This window comes from Drosophila grimshawi, unplaced genomic scaffold, assembly GCF_018153295.1.
Source record: "Drosophila grimshawi isolate 15287-2541.00 unplaced genomic scaffold, ASM1815329v1 contig_311, whole genome shotgun sequence".
NCBI classification, from domain to species: Eukaryota; Metazoa; Arthropoda; class Insecta; order Diptera; family Drosophilidae; genus Drosophila; species Drosophila grimshawi.
Genome location: NW_025063098.1, coordinates 15,414,565 through 15,430,318, shown reverse-complemented (window position 1 = coordinate 15,430,318; position 15,754 = coordinate 15,414,565). Strand labels below are relative to the sequence as shown.

The following is a 15,754-nucleotide window of genomic DNA, read 5'->3' as shown; positions in this document are numbered from 1 at the left end:
TTAAGTTATTAACTAATTCCTGCAACATTTTAAGAAAGAAAAGTTCTTACGCGTTAAGTTTTATTGATAGACATGTTAGCTGATACTTCTTCTCATATGTTTCTCACACAAAACTGTCATATTGTGTTAACAATAACGGCTAATATGTTAACACAGATAACGCAACGTAACGTAACATTTGATCAGAGCGCCAAAGTCGACAACAGTCGTTAATATTTATTTGACATATTCGTAATACATGTACATTTTTGAAAATTTAAACCAATTACTAAACGTTAAGCGAAACGAAACACAAATACAAATATTAGCCAGGATTAAGCAATAGCCATTATCATGTATCAGAATAAAGTGGTGTTGACGCGCGAACGACGCCGTTTTGGTCGCCAGTGCCTGTTCGAGGATCGTAACGAGGTGATGGTCAGCATCCATCCGAGCAGTCGCCTCCGTCAGAAGTATATCATGGGCAATCCGCAGAACTGCAAGACTCAACTGAGCGACGTGATGGCGGCCAGTGAAGCGAACACAGAGAATGCCACATTCGAAGATCGCGGAATGCTGCACCACGAGGGCGGTTGGCCCAAGGAGGTGAATATGAACGACGAAGAGCAGACGGTGCGCCACCGCAAGAAGGTTGAGCGTGACGATACCTGGGGCGTGGAGGTGAAGCAACTGATACGCTCAACAATGAATACGGCTCGTGAGAATAATGCTATCAATATCTATAATCATTACTTTGATGATCTGCCCTCTGATTTGGGACGCACAATTTGCATGCCGTTCAAGAGTCGCACGATAACGATCATCCACGATATGTGGAGGCCACAGCGCTATATGTCCACCATCAACTGGATGCCCAACAATGACAAACAGATCATGACCCAATACACAAATCTCTATACGCGGAACAATGAAAGTCAACGCATGTTGACACAAGATGACACAAACGGATCCACCCAAGCCTTCTATGTGTGGGGTATTAGGGATCCGGTTAAGCCCGCTTACTTTTATGACAGCAAAGAGGTGGTTCGTACTGCCAAGATCTGTCCCAAAGAGGAGAACCACATAGCGGGTGGCACATTGTCGGGCAAGGTGTGCATCTGGGACACCTTTGAGAGCGGCATGCCCACCAGCATTTGCCCCATGGAGGCGGCCCATCGGGAGCAAACCTCGTGCATTAGCTGGGTGCATTCGAAATCGAACACTGAATTCTACAGTGCATCTCTGGATGGTTCAATTAAATTCTGGGATATACGTGATCTTAAAATGCCATCGAACGAGATACTTTTGGATCCGAATCCAATTCTACGACAGAAGCGTCAGAATGCGCATGGATGCACAGCGCTAGATTTTGAATATACAATCCCCGTGCGTTTCGTTGCCGGCACCGATATGGGAAGCATTTTTGTGGGCTATCGCAAGGGTACCACTCCCATGGAAATGTTAATTGCCAACTATAAACTGTTTGCCGGCCCCATACGCACCATTCATCGGAATCCGTTCTTTGTGAAGAGCTTTCTGCTCGTTGGCGATTGGCAGGCGCGCATCTGGTGCGAGGAGATGAAGAATTCGCCCAGCACCTTTTACGTGTCGAAGCGAAATCAGTTGATGTGCGGCGCCTGGAGCAATGGGCGCGCCTCCCTCTTTGTCACCGGTGACATCGATGGCGTTGTTGACTTTTGGGATCTACTCTTGGATCAGCAACTGCCCATCTATAGTATCAATTTCCGTTCGACCATAACCGGCGTTGTGTTTCAGCCGAGTGGACATCTTTTGGCCATATCGATGGCCAATGGCGACACGCACATCATGAATCTCGATGAGGCCATGAAGCGGACAACCAGCAAGGAGAAGGCACTCATGGCTGACGTAAGCATAGCACACACACACACATCGCCCATTTTATATACCCATTTGTAAAACTCCATTTCGGGTCCTGATCCTAGATGTTTGAGCGTGAGATTACGCGCAGCAAGCTGTTGGAGGCGCGCGTCGATGAGATCAAGCTGAAGAAGCGCACCGCTCTTTTGGAACAGGAGGAGGAGGCGGAGCGCATTTCGAAGGCGTCCTTGGTGAAAGCGAATGCAATGCCCGATCTGGAGCTCGATCCCGATAATCCCGAACAGTTCATCCTGATGATCGAGTCCGATGAAGAGTTTCGCAGTGCTCTACGCGATTTCCACGAGACGCTCGCGGCAGTAGATCGCGAGCGTGCCGCCCAAAAGAAGGTCATGGAGATCACCGATTTCGAGCAACTCCACCGGGACAACCTGGCCGAGCAGGTGAGGCTCGAGGAGATGCGAAAGAAGCGTGCCGGCTCTGTTAGCTCCAAGGATGGTCGAGATGGCAAGAAGACAAAGGGCGCCAAAGGTGCGAAAAAGAAAACAATCAATTGAAATAAATATTTACATATAAAAATGTACATTAAAAATTAAGAAATCGGCAAACCAAGAATATATTCTCATCTGGAATAAATACTCATTCTAGAAATTGTAATTAAACAAATAAAATGCAAAACTTCTTCATCTTTTAAAATGCTCTATTTTGGAAAAGGTATAAAAATATAAATCTCAATAACAGATATATACATCTATATATATATATATATATATATATATATATATATAAAGATATGAACAATTTTAATTGCTGATCGCTCAATTCTACTAAATTGAAAATCTAAAAATAGAGAATCATAATTGATTTTGCATTTAGACTTTGTGCTTAAAATTAAAATTGAAAAAATTGGGTTGGTAGTGGGATTAACTGGCGTATTCCTTCAGTATGGAGCCCGCTATGACCAGGCGCTGAATCTCTGAGGTGCCTTCATAGATTTCCGTGATGCGTGCATCTCGATAATGTCGCTCGGCGGACATATCGGTGACATAGCCCATGCCGCCCAAGATTTGGATGCACTGATGGGCGCACAGTGTAGCCGCCTCAGAGGCAGCCAGTTTGGCCATTGCCGCCTCTTTGGTATATGACATCTTCTGATCCTTCAGCCAGGCGGCACGCCAGGTCAGCAATCGAGCTGATTCCACAGCCAACGACATGTCGGCAATCTTCTGTTGAATGGCCTGCAGCTTTGAGATGGGTTTGCCGAATGACTGACGCTTCTGGGCATAGTCAACGGCGACTTCCAGTGAGGCCTGGGCAATGCCCAGCGCTTGTCCAGCAATGCCAATGCGTCCCGCGTCCAGCGTTTTCATCGCAATCTTAAAGCCAAGGCCTGCCGTACCCAGCAAACTTTCCTTGGGTATTTCACAGTCTTCGAATATGAGCTGGCACGTGGAGGAGCCTCGTATGCCCAGCTTGTCCTCCTTCTTGCCAAGCGAGAAGCCCTTAATGCCCTTGGGCACTATAAAGGCAGAGATACCCTTGTGTTTCAGTTGCTTGTTGGTGGTGGCAAACACAATGCTTGCCTCCGCCTCGAAGGCGTTTGTTATCCACGCCTTGGTCCCGTTCAGCACATAGTGATCGCCCTTCTCCGTTGCCACCGTGGAAGCGGCGCCCGCATCAGAGCCATTTCCCGGCTCGGACAGTGCAAAGCAGCCCACCCGCTCGCCACTCACAAACGGCGTAATATATTCCGCCTTTTGGGCATCATTGGCAAAGCTCTGCAATGGGCCCAAATACAGGGAATTATTGACGGACATGATGACACCAGCTGAGGCGCAACCACGCGAGATTTCCTCCATGGCTATCGCATACGCCAGATAGTCCAGTCCAGTTCCGCCCAGCTCTTCAGGCACGGACACTGCCATCAAGCCCAATTCGCCCATTTGCTTAATCTGTTGCGCCGGATAAAGATGTTCCCGATCGAATCTGGCTGCATTCGCACCGACCAGCTCTGAGTTGGCAAAATCACGGCACGTCTTCTGCAGCATCTGGTGTGTATCCGGCAGCGCTGCAATCGATGCTATCTGCCGTAGATGCACCGATTGCCGGACTGCAACAGGTGATTCCAACCGGTGTGCAGATACAGATATGCTCAGTTATTTACATATATCAACAAGTCAAAGTCCATAAAGAAATGTTAACTTACCAATTTGGAGGCTCCTTCCAATAACGGACTGCATTCTTGTTTGTTTAAGCTATTAAGGGCTGAGCACACAAATGTTTTCGGTGTATTTTATTATTACGTAGTAATTATTACTACCGCTTATAAATTTTTAACTGTGCAACTGGAACCGCTGGCTAAGGCAGTATATTCGATAGTTGTTTTGCTATCGATATTTAATGTACAGCAACTATGTTTAAACATAGCGTTAACATACTGTTAAATGGTAATTCAAAATAAAGCGCGCGAAATGTGGAATTATCAAATTATACACTGCAAACGTTTTCTTTTTATCACTTCAAACATTTTAAAGTACAAGCTTAGAGATTGTAATAACTTTTAAAATAAAATATATATATTTTAACTTCGCAGCTTCCCAGAGGCACACATCGGACTGTTATCGAAAGAAATGCGCTTGCGCTGCCTGAACAGAAGAGGAAGAAGACCAGGACTTGAGCTCGCACGAACTTGTTTAACGTTTTTTTTATTGCACAATTACATTTAATTCCATAAAATCACGCACATACGGCACCATTTCATTTGAAGCGACAATAAGAACTAGTGTTTTTTAAGTGTATTGCACGTGTTTCAATTGGCACATTAATTGTTTATTGATTTGCAGTCGAGTTTGTTTTTTTTTCTTTCCATTCTCTGTCTTCTTGATTTCTCATATTTATGTTCTGCTGATTTATTTGCGCAACGGTTAATTGCTATATACGGCGGACAACTGGTGAACTCTCAGGTAATGAGCTTAAACATGTTCCGCATGTTCACAAAAACTGCATTTGTTTAGCTACAAATGCGGATTATTTCGAAAATTAAATAAACAAAATTACAAAAAACAGAAACGAGAACGCGAACGCCGCAGGGGGCAGCCTTTGCGAACAGTATGTAGCTGCAGCTGGTGCAGCCTTTTGGGGCAACTCGTGTAAATAAGCCATCGGTTTGGCTATGGTTTCGAATTGATGATTCCGAATTAATCCGACGTCTTATCAATCGCCACTCTCTCGATCGCAACGCGAATACGAAGTTGACGCCAGATAACACAATTCTCTCGATGGCTATAAATGGCGTGTCGGATGTGGTCAAGAGCCAAGTTAGTTTTTGTTAGCTGATCTGGACGCGACGCGCTGCTGTTAGCCGGTTTATTGTGAGTTCTACGCGATTCATCCTTGCCTCAAGTGTCAAGTAATTCAAACTGATCAAATTAATATAATTTCAAGTGTTTTATTGAAAGTGATTAAAAGGGATAAAAGTGGTCAAAGAAAGTAATATCTCTCTATATATATGTATATATATATCTCTGCTCTGCCAATGTGAAAAAGATTATTACGAACAACATAAAAGAATTAAGAATTTAATAACCAAATGACAAGCGAAAAAAGAAACGAGTAATAAACGAAACGATTTTAGTAAGTCATCATGATTTTGATAATTGCCTATAGACCAAGTTTATTATTGCACATTTAGTTCTATATTGGCTCTGAAAAGGCCTCCTGAAAGGAAATAATCGTGATTCGGTGACGTTGACAGCTGTGGAACACCCCTTGAGTCAAAATGTGTCTACATAGTAAATAAACATTCAATCTTATCAGCAATCCAAGACTATGTTAGCTATGCGAATAATTACGCGTTTGAATTTGACAATCTAAACGGCATGTCACATTAATATCTGTATTTGTATTTATTTGTTTCTCATTGATTTTTATAGTGACGCTTGTTATTGGTCAGATAAAAAACGAATAAACTCAACAAATGAAAAGTAATTGAGATATTGAAACGAACCGGATTGACACAAACAGGCCAAAATGCAGACCACGAACGCAGATGAGCTGCCGACGAATCCGCGCGAGACTTCGAATCCGTTGTCAACGCTTATGTTTTGGTGAGTCTTCAAGGGTATTCAAAACAAATCCGAATTGTTATATCTTTGATTATTTTATTTATTTTCCGCAGCTATACTATGCCCACATTTTTCAAGGGACGCAAAAAAACTCTAGACGAAAGTGATCTCTATAAGGCTTTAAACGAACACAAATCCGGTAAGTGATTGAGTACAACAAATTATTGTCAATTGTGAACTGTGAACTTTACTTGTGTAAAGCATATTTGAAAAAGTAAAAATGCAGTCTTAAATAATTGAATTAATTTGAATTATAAAGTGAAAGGACGAATTTTGTTAAGAATGACTAAGAATAAAAGACAGCTCATGCAGCTGTGCATTTAGCTATGATTGTCTATGGAGTCGAGTACAATGTTCAATGGGTTTCATGGGTTTCAATAAGCTGTGTGCACCTTCAAGCCTTCTGGGGCTCAACCCATTCAGTTAGTTATCTGTGATAAAGCAGAACTTCCCCATTCAACAATTGTCTTGTTTTAAGTAAAAGGAATACAATGCACATAATGTATTATCTATGAAAATGTTCACTCTTCAGACATTTTTTTGATGTACTTTGAAGTGGCTTATGTGAAAATCGGAAAGCGCTTCAATTTACGGGGTTTTCAACGATTAGATAGAATAGAACATGTGCACAGGTTTATTTTAATTTTTTTTTTCTATTTTTCCTATTTTTTTCGAAGAAACTTACAAATTAATTTACATTTTTATTTTCTAGAGAAGTTGCAATAAATAGTATCACCAACGCACATTGTGGCTATCTTATCTATTTTCATATTATCTCCTACATTTCCTCCGCATAAATCATATGCAGATACGACTTGAGGCAATCATTTAAGTTTAAAACACTTCAATGTCTTCCAATATCTACCTTATATATTGTATCCAATAAGCTGAAAGATTGCTGAAGCCTTCAAGCGTTTATCAGCTGGATTTAGTTAACAACCAACAAATAAAATAATATATCTGAACTTTGAGTTTTATAGAGAAGTATTAATAAAAATAAAAATCAGTTGCGTTACTGCCAAAATTTGTCTGATATCTTTGATAACTTTGACAATTGCCATTGCCGCAATTAATGAGTTTTTCATTTTTTGGGGACCGCTAGTGAAATGTGAGGTATACAATTAAATGACGACCGCTTATTTACTTAAAATAATTGAGTACATAGAGCTGACATGAAGTGGTCAGTGGACATTCTTATCTGGCAGACGACTTAAGTAAATATTTACTTAAGGTAATAATTGCAAATCAATTTTAAAGCCACTTTTGATTGACTAACTTCTCTGGGCAAACGTTGCGGAAGTGGCCCTGACTATATCTATACTTTGATCGACCAGTCAAAGTTAGTGCTGCACATGCAACTGGCCTGCCTGTCCAGGTGCGATTAGCCCTGCAACTGATAACTGATAAGGTTGTGCAATGCACAGCTGGCTAAGCCTTGGGTTTTTTGACGGTCCAAAGCAGGGGCACAATTCTCAACCAAAGCGGAGACAATGACAAATAAAAGTTTCACATTCTTAGTTAAGACCGATAAAAATCATAATCATCATTAAAATACTTGCAAAAATTGTAAAGCGATTTATTCGCCATTTCAGTAATTAATTCGAACAAACATGATTAAATAGAATTGATTGCACCAATCTTATCGAGTGGTTGATCAGATTTCCGGCTTCCATTTTTTTATGAGTGATAAAAATCGCAGTAAAGTAATAAATCATGTTTAAACATTAAAATTGTAATTATTATTATAATATAATCATTCTTGAACACAAATATATTTTTGATTTATTTATGACAAAATCACAGTAGAGTATTATCACTAAGCAGACAATGTATTATATTATTCAATGCGATGTAGAATGACTCTAATGATCTGGATTCATTCTAAGTTTGACAATCTTTCATTAACATCTTAATGAAATGATGCTGTTGTCTTCTTGCAGATAAACTTGGCAAGAAGCTGAGCGATGCCTGGGAAAAGGAGGTAGAGGAGAAGCGCAAGAAGAAGAAGGAGCCCAGCTTGCTTAAGGCATCGATGAACGTCTTTGGCTGGAACTTTGGCTGGCTCGGCTTCGTATTGCTCATATTGGAAATGGGCTTCCGGTATGCTCGAAACACGCCCAGCCTCACACACAACACACAATTTATGAACAATTATTTGTAAATAATAATATTTATTCAACGACAGAGTTACACAGCCGCTGTGCTTGGGCGGCTTGGTGGCCTTCTATGCGAACAATCAGGACACCGATGACCAGACCAAGGCATATCTGTATGCCGCCGGCGTGATCTTGTGCAGCGCATTCAATGTTATGTTCATGCACCCCTACATGCTCGGCATGTTCCACACGGGCATGAAGGTGCGCATTGCAATGTGCAGCATGATTTATCGCAAGGCGTTGCGCCTCAGTCGCACAGCGCTGGGCGACACAACAATTGGTCAGGTGGTTAATCTCATATCGAATGATGTGGGTCGCCTCGACGTTTCGGTTATTCACATGCATTATTTATGGCTCGGACCCGTCGAGATCGGTGTGGTCACCTGGCTTATGTACAGAGAGGTAAGTCTTTATTGTTCTTTGATCCGTTTTGCGATTTTTAATTACTGCAAAGCTATTGAATATAATCAATATTGTCATGTTTTCAAATTAAAAATGACTCAAATAATAATAGAAAATATTTGCAGAAATTTTAAAATTAAATTTGAACTATTTCTAAAATATATTTCAATATTGACACACAGATTGGCGTTTCGGCCTTCTTCGGAGTCGCTGTGATGTTGCTGTTTATTCCGTTGCAAGCATATCTTGGCAAGCGGACATCGGTGCTGCGTCTGAAGACCGCTTTGCGAACGGACGAGCGAGTGCGTATGATGAACGAGATCATATCGGGCATACAGGTGATCAAAATGTACGCCTGGGAGATACCGTTCAGCAAGATGATCAACAGTGTGCGTGGCAAGGAGATGAATGCCATACGAAAGGTGAACTACATTCGCGGCACACTACAAAGTTTCATCATGTATGTGACGCGAATTTCGGTGTTTGTCAGTCTGGTGGGCTTTGTGCTGCTGGGCAAGCTGCTCACGGCCGAGAAGGCCTTTGTAATTACGGCCTTCTACAACATTCTGCGCAACACAATGACTATTTACTTTCCCATGGGTATCGCGCAGGTAAATTGGTTTTATTTACTTATTTTAAGTTTAGTTTAAATTTTATATATTGCTTAACCCTTAAATGTTAAGGTGCTGTTGTTAAAATATTCTTTTAATGTTAACATACATAAATGTTGATGATCAAACCAGTATTTTTAACAGCGTTTGCTGTTAACCTAACATAACATAGAAATGTAAGTAATAGCGCGGCAGAATACCATTTTCAAAAATTGATTATAAGTGAAATTTATTATTCTTATTTTAATCGCGCTAAGAGTCGTGCACGTTTTTAACAAAAATCTTAAGTTTAATAGGAATTAATGTTATAAATTAGGTATTATCTTTACTTTGTTATTTTATATGCATTAATCTAGAAAATTTCCAATAACATTTTCAGTTTGCTGAGCTGCTCGTTTCCATAAAGCGCATACAAAAGTTTATGATGCATGAGGAAACAAAAGTGCGTGACAAGTCCGAAAATATGGATGATCAGAAGCAGAACAAAAAGCCCGGTCTCAGCCTGGTGCAGGAGACTGCCGCCTCCGCTACGGGTGTGCTCAAGCCGAACAGTCGCCGTTCTAGCGAGACTGAAATCGGGGTAACCATCAGTAAGCTGAAGTGCAAGTGGGATTCGAAGCTCAGCGAATATACGCTGGACAATGTGAGCCTGAAGTTCAAGCCGCGACAACTGGTCGCTGTTATTGGACCCGTCGGTGCCGGCAAGTCCAGTCTGATTCAAACCATTCTCGGCGAGCTGCCGCCAGAATCGGGCACGGTGCGTGTGAATGGCAGCCTGTCCTATGCCTCCCAAGAACCATGGCTCTTTACCGGCACAGTGCGCCAGAATATTCTGTTCGGGTTGCCGTTGGACAGGAGTCGCTATCGCCAGGTGGTGAAGAAGTGCGCTTTGGAACGTGATTTTGAGCTGCTGCCCTACGGCGATAAGACAATTGTGGGAGAGCGTGGCGCCTCCTTATCGGGTGGCCAGAAGGCGCGCATCAGTCTGGCCCGTGCTGTGTACCGCAAGGCGGATATCTATCTGCTCGATGATCCGCTCAGCGCCGTGGACACACATGTGGGCCGGCATCTGTTCGATCAGTGCATGCGCGGCTTTCTGCGAGAAGATATTGTTGTCCTGGTCACGCATCAGCTGCAGTTCCTGGAGCAGGCCGATATGATTGTGATACTGGACAAGGGCAAGGTGAGTGCCAAGGGCACCTATGAGTCCATGTGCAAGAGCGGCTTGGACTTTGCCCAAATGTTAACGGATCCCAGCAAGAAGGATGAGGGTGCTGGGGATGCGGCAGAGAAGCGTAAACTGTCCCAGGTCAGCAAACTGCGCAGCCGACAGAACAGTGTTTCATCCATGGGATCGGCAGCCGATTCAGTGGTCATGGAGTCGCCAATCCAGGTGCAGGAGACGCGCACCGAGGGAAACATCGGCATGGGACTGTACAAGAAATACTTTGCCGCCAACGGTTACTTCCTGTTTGTTGTCTTTGCCTTCTTCTGCATTGGCGCCCAGGTGCTGGGCTCCGGCGGCGATATGTTCTTGTCATACTGGTGAGTAGCAAAAGGGTACTTTATGGAGTTCTGGGTTCATCTGGAATCAATTTCAATCACTTCATCAAGTACAAAAACTAACTAAAACTATTTAAAAGTCAAATTATGTTAATGTAAAGCTAACAACAAACTTTTAACAGAGCTGTTTTCTGTGCGAATGTTAATAATTCAGCTTGAACAGACTTGGAATTGACATGTTCTTTTCCGTTATTAGTGCGTTTAAATTAATGGGTTACTCTTCAAATATTTATAAAAGTATTTTCGCTTATATCAATTTTCAGGGTCAACAAAAACGGTGAAACAGCTACGGATTCATTTATGTCGCGACTGCGTCGCTCGTTTATGCCTAGAGTTAACAGCGACACGGATCCCATCGATATTTACTACTTTACGGCCATCAATGTATTGGTGATTGTCTTCTCCCTGGTGCGCAGTGTGCTCTTCTTCTATGTTGCGGCCAAGAGTTCGACGACGCTGCATAATCGCATGTTCCATGGTGTTACCCGGGCGGCAATGCATTTCTTCAACACAAATCCGTCGGGACGAATTCTGAATCGCTTCTCCAAGGATCTGGGTCAGGTCGATGAGATTCTGCCCTCCGTCATGATGGATGTCATGCAAATCTTTCTCTCAATTGTGGGCATCGTTGTTGTGCTGTGCATTGTGAACATCTGGAATCTGCTGGTCACCTTTATACTGGTCATTATTTTCTATGTGTTGCGCAACTTCTATTTGACGACCTCCCGTGATGTTAAGAGATTGGAGGCTGTAAGTAAGTATAGTTCAAGAATCACTACAAAATTAGATTAATTAATTAATTAACGTAATCTACTGCCTCACTTCAGCTCGCTCGCCGATCTATTCGCATTTGAGCGCCTCGCTGAATGGCTTGGCTACGATACGCGCTTTTGGAGCGCAGAAGGATCTCATTACGGAGTTTGATAATTTCCAGGATATGCACAGCTCTGGCTTCTACATGTTCTTAGCGACCAGTCGAGCTTTCGGCTACTGGCTGGATTTTGTCTGCGTAATTTATATTGCCATCGTAACGCTCAGCTTTTTCCTGTTCTCACCAGAGAATGGCGGCGAGGTTGGCCTGGCCATAACACAGGTGTGTCTGACTACCATGAAACTTTAAACTTTCGAAAACTAACTCCTCTTTTTTTTAGGCCATGGGCATGACGGGTATGGTTCAGTGGGGCATGCGTCAATCAGCGGAGCTGGAGAATACCATGACTTCGGTGGAACGTGTCGTTGAGTATGAAGATCTGGAGCCTGAGGGTGAATTTGAGTCGAAGCCGAATAAGAAGCCACCCAAGGACTGGCCCGATGAGGGCAAGATTGTGTTTGATGATCTGAGCTTGCGTTACTTCCCCGAAAAGACAGCAGACTATGTGCTGCGTAATCTCAATATTGATATCAAGGCGTACGAAAAGATTGGCATTGTTGGACGCACTGGCGCTGGTAAATCGTCGCTGATCAACGCACTGTTCCGTCTGTCCTACAACGAGGGCGCCATCATCATCGATCGCCGTGATACCAACGATTTGGGACTGCACGATTTACGTAGTCAGATTTCAATTATACCACAGGAGCCGGTGCTTTTCTCGGGCACCATGCGTTACAATCTGGATCCGTTCGATGAGTACAGCGACGCCAAGCTATGGGAGTCGCTGGAAGAAGTTAAGCTGAAGGAGGTTGTAGCCGAGCTGCCCAGCGGCCTGTCGAGCAAAATCTCCGAGGGCGGCACCAATTTCAGTGTGGGCCAAAGACAACTGGTTTGCCTGGCACGCGCCATTCTCCGCGAGAATCGCATACTGGTGATGGATGAGGCGACAGCGAATGTGGATCCGCAAACGGATGCGCTCATTCAGACAACGATTAGGAATAAATTCAAGGATTGCACCGTGCTCACCATTGCCCATCGACTGCACACAGTTATGGATTCGGATAAGGTGTTGGTTATGGATGCCGGCCGTGCTGTTGAATTCGGGTCACCCTTTGAGCTGCTCACGGTCAGCGAGAAGAAGGTGTTCCACGCCATGGTCAAGCAGACGGGCGACGCCACATTCGATGCACTACTCAAAGTGGCACAAAAGGTGAGTAAATGCATTACTAACGTGCAATATTATGCCTAATGTGAATCTTGTGTCGACAGGCGCATGAGGACCACTTACGGTTGAAGAAGGATTCTTGACATTTCGCTGTGCCGAAGGCTTTTAAAGACTACATACTTAAGATACTGGAACCAATTACGAACCACCCGGCTGCCAATGCGCGTATCCAAAAGACCTTTCTATTTGCGGAGGCATCCAAGCAGAAATTATTAGGATAGCATAAACACTAAACAGCAGCAGCTAAAACACCAGAAACAACAGCAAAGAATTTTTACAAGAGACATGTACAAATCATTATATAAGCGCATAACTAAATGTTAGTTAAATTGATGAATAGTAGAACTAGACTACGATATGGATGACAATAAGCTCAGTTTTGAGCGCGTAAAACAAAAATGATAAAAATTCTTGCTAAACAGGCGCAAATGAAACACCTTTAGAAGGTTGCATTGCAAATGTATAAAAAATGTGTTCCGTAACGACAATAACGATTATAGAAATACTATAAACTGTTACGTCTAATATTAATGTATGTGTGTTCTTTTTTATAGTAATTTATTAATGTACAGGTACACATAATAAATGTAACGTTTTTATTAACTTTTTATTTGATTTTACGTTTTACGTTTCTACATATTTTCAAATTTTTCACATTTTGGTTAAACAGATTTAGCTCGTAATCCTAACTAGTAGAAGTGCATTTAAATTATCTACCAAGAAAAAAAAAAAAAAAAAGATATTCAATGCATTTAACAACAAAATGTATCTTCCATTTGCTGCGAAACGTAAACTGATATAAGAATGAATTTTAAAATTCAAGTGCTAGACAGCTCATATTTAAATCTAAGAGATCGCTTTTTAAAAGCGCATATATATATAGAGCAGCTGCTGTACACACACGTAACTTCAATTAGGCGTTAGCTTTAGTTGTTTATATATATATATATAGCTAATTATGTGCTATTTGTATTTGATGTACTATATATATATATATATATATATATATATATATATATATATATATATATCAAGTGTGAACATTAGTCTACACCACCAGCGACAGCCAGGCGCCGATTAAACAGAAGCCACCAATTGTGGCATAATGCTGCAGTTCCCTCTTGCCGGTCAGGGCACGATAATACATGCAGCCTGAGAAGAGAATGGTGCCCATGGTCATCAGAACGCCAGTCTGGAGAAAAATATAAGATATTATTAGGCATCTGAACAAATATATTTATATATATTTCATGCGCTGCATTTAAGTGTTAGACAATAATGTGTGGCCTGCGTATTTTGATGTTAGCTTTAGTTGATGGCTTTGAAAAAAAAAACAAAAGAAAATCCCGATAGAAAGCTCTACGATTTACTTATCGAATAAGGCTGAAAAACAAATTATTGAAAGAAAAACTTAAAAAAAAGAAACAAACAAAATGAAAACAAATTTAAGCAGCGTTATTGAAGCTGACTTTTGGTACATTTTTTAAACAAGAAAAGAAGAAAACAAGAAATATGAATTTAGTATTAAGCAAGACAGAAACACATATATCCTATATCCAAACAATTCCTATACCATATCAGCTATGAACCTCTCATATCATTCTCAAACAAATGATGTTACATGTTAGCAATTATCGTATACAAGTTTCGTAATGTGGTATTGAAATTACTTTTAAGCTGCAATTAGTGGTTGTTGAACTTTTAGCTTTAGCTTTGGACAAAACAAAAACTTCATATACAATCTACGCATCCTTATAGAACGTAAATTGAGAAACGCTTAGCAAAATATCAAATCGTACACTCATTTAATTATTTTTTTCATTTTCTTTTAAAAGAAGATTCACTAAGCGAGTGTGTCAATTACATACATAACTATAAAATATTTATATATACATCTATATATTAATGTTGAATATCGAATGCGAATTGTGCATAAGCCAAATCATTCAAAAAGTAACGCGAGTTGTTGTAAATTCCGTTCAGAGATTTAACTTTACAAAATGAGAAATAACAGAAAAGCTTTATGATGCTCAATAAACGATAAACAGAATTTAATCGCTTTCATTTTATGCTTAACCACCGGATTTATTTCCATATTTCTTATTATTATTATTGGAATACTTACAAAGACGGGGTAATGTGCTAGCGGCATACACATTAGTGCAAATGAGTGCAGAAAGTGTATGCGATTGGCAACCTCGGCGAATGCCTGCGATTCCAACTGTTCTTTGGGATCGAGAACGTCCTTTAGAAAATACTTGCAATATGCGCCCATGAAAATGGCCGATGCACCAGCCAAGCCGGCAATGCGCACAAAATTGTAGTTATTGCCAATAATGCTACGCATCGATATGGATACGGGTTGAATTTGCGGTTGCATCGACATATCATCCACGGGAAGTTTCTTGGGTCGAAGTCCCTGCAACATAACAAAAATTCTAAAATGACAAGCGGAAAAAAACGAATACAGTTAGACAATATGCACTTACTAACGAACGGAATATCGACGAGGACGAGCTGATTAGCGCCCGACTGATGGGATTCCCTAAGGTTAAATATTGGAGCGTATCGGAGACCGACATCTTTCTGTATATGCGGCTAGGATGTGCGTTAAAGTGTGTAATATATTGACGCTGTAACTAGCTGCCGTATAATTTTGATACTCAGATTTGCGAAATGCGATACGGCGTTGCCAGAGTGGTGTAGTCCACGCATTACTTGTTATCGATATTCCTTTGTGAGTTTGAATGGAAATTCCAGTGTTATTTTGATATAAAAAAATATATTTACTTAGATGTATTTCTAGTTAAAATTATATTCAGGAATTTTAAATGGAGTGGAAAACTGTAAGTACTCTATAATGAACATTAATTTCGCTGCAATTTCTAGCTATTTTGACATTATTTGCTAACGTCGCTTGAATATTAAATTTAAATGGGATTGTAACAAATGATTTATAATAATTG

General features: G+C 41.3%; 4 protein-coding genes across 4 annotated transcripts; 2 read left to right on the top strand and 2 right to left on the bottom strand.

Moving 5' to 3' along the window:
• Positions 1–280: 280 nt before the first annotated feature.
• On the top strand, positions 281–2,500 carry LOC6567773 (dynein intermediate chain 3, ciliary). The gene is made up of 2 exons (XM_001994126.3): positions 281–1,866; positions 1,944–2,500. Exons 1-2 carry the CDS (start codon positions 334–336, stop codon positions 2,391–2,393), a joined length of 1,983 nt encoding a protein of 660 aa, XP_001994162.1. The 5' UTR covers positions 281–333; the 3' UTR covers positions 2,394–2,500.
• Positions 2,501–2,518: 18 nt separating this feature from the next.
• Positions 2,519–4,159, bottom strand: LOC6567774 (short-chain specific acyl-CoA dehydrogenase, mitochondrial). The gene is made up of 2 exons (XM_001994127.3): positions 4,043–4,159; positions 2,519–3,946 (listed from the first exon to the last, which is right to left on the bottom strand). The coding sequence occupies exons 1-2, from the start codon at positions 4,074–4,076 to the stop codon at positions 2,760–2,762; spliced, it is 1,221 nt and encodes a 406-aa protein (XP_001994163.1). The 5' UTR covers positions 4,077–4,159; the 3' UTR covers positions 2,519–2,759.
• Positions 4,160–5,151: 992 nt separating this feature from the next.
• Positions 5,152–13,408, top strand: LOC6567775 (probable multidrug resistance-associated protein lethal(2)03659). The gene is made up of 11 exons (XM_001994128.3): positions 5,152–5,469; positions 5,769–5,942; positions 6,014–6,099; positions 7,901–8,060; positions 8,146–8,518; positions 8,701–9,129; positions 9,509–10,674; positions 10,956–11,446; positions 11,520–11,785; positions 11,844–12,773; positions 12,833–13,408. The coding sequence occupies exons 2-11, from the start codon at positions 5,866–5,868 to the stop codon at positions 12,869–12,871; spliced, it is 4,017 nt and encodes a 1,338-aa protein (XP_001994164.1). The 5' UTR covers positions 5,152–5,469; positions 5,769–5,865; the 3' UTR covers positions 12,872–13,408.
• LOC6567776 (transmembrane protein 256 homolog) lies at positions 13,398–15,521 on the bottom strand. The gene is made up of 3 exons (XM_001994129.3): positions 15,278–15,521; positions 14,914–15,207; positions 13,398–13,980 (listed from the first exon to the last, which is right to left on the bottom strand). Exons 1-3 carry the CDS (start codon positions 15,368–15,370, stop codon positions 13,837–13,839), a joined length of 531 nt encoding a protein of 176 aa, XP_001994165.1. The 5' UTR covers positions 15,371–15,521; the 3' UTR covers positions 13,398–13,836.
• Positions 15,522–15,754: the final 233 nt, after the last annotated feature.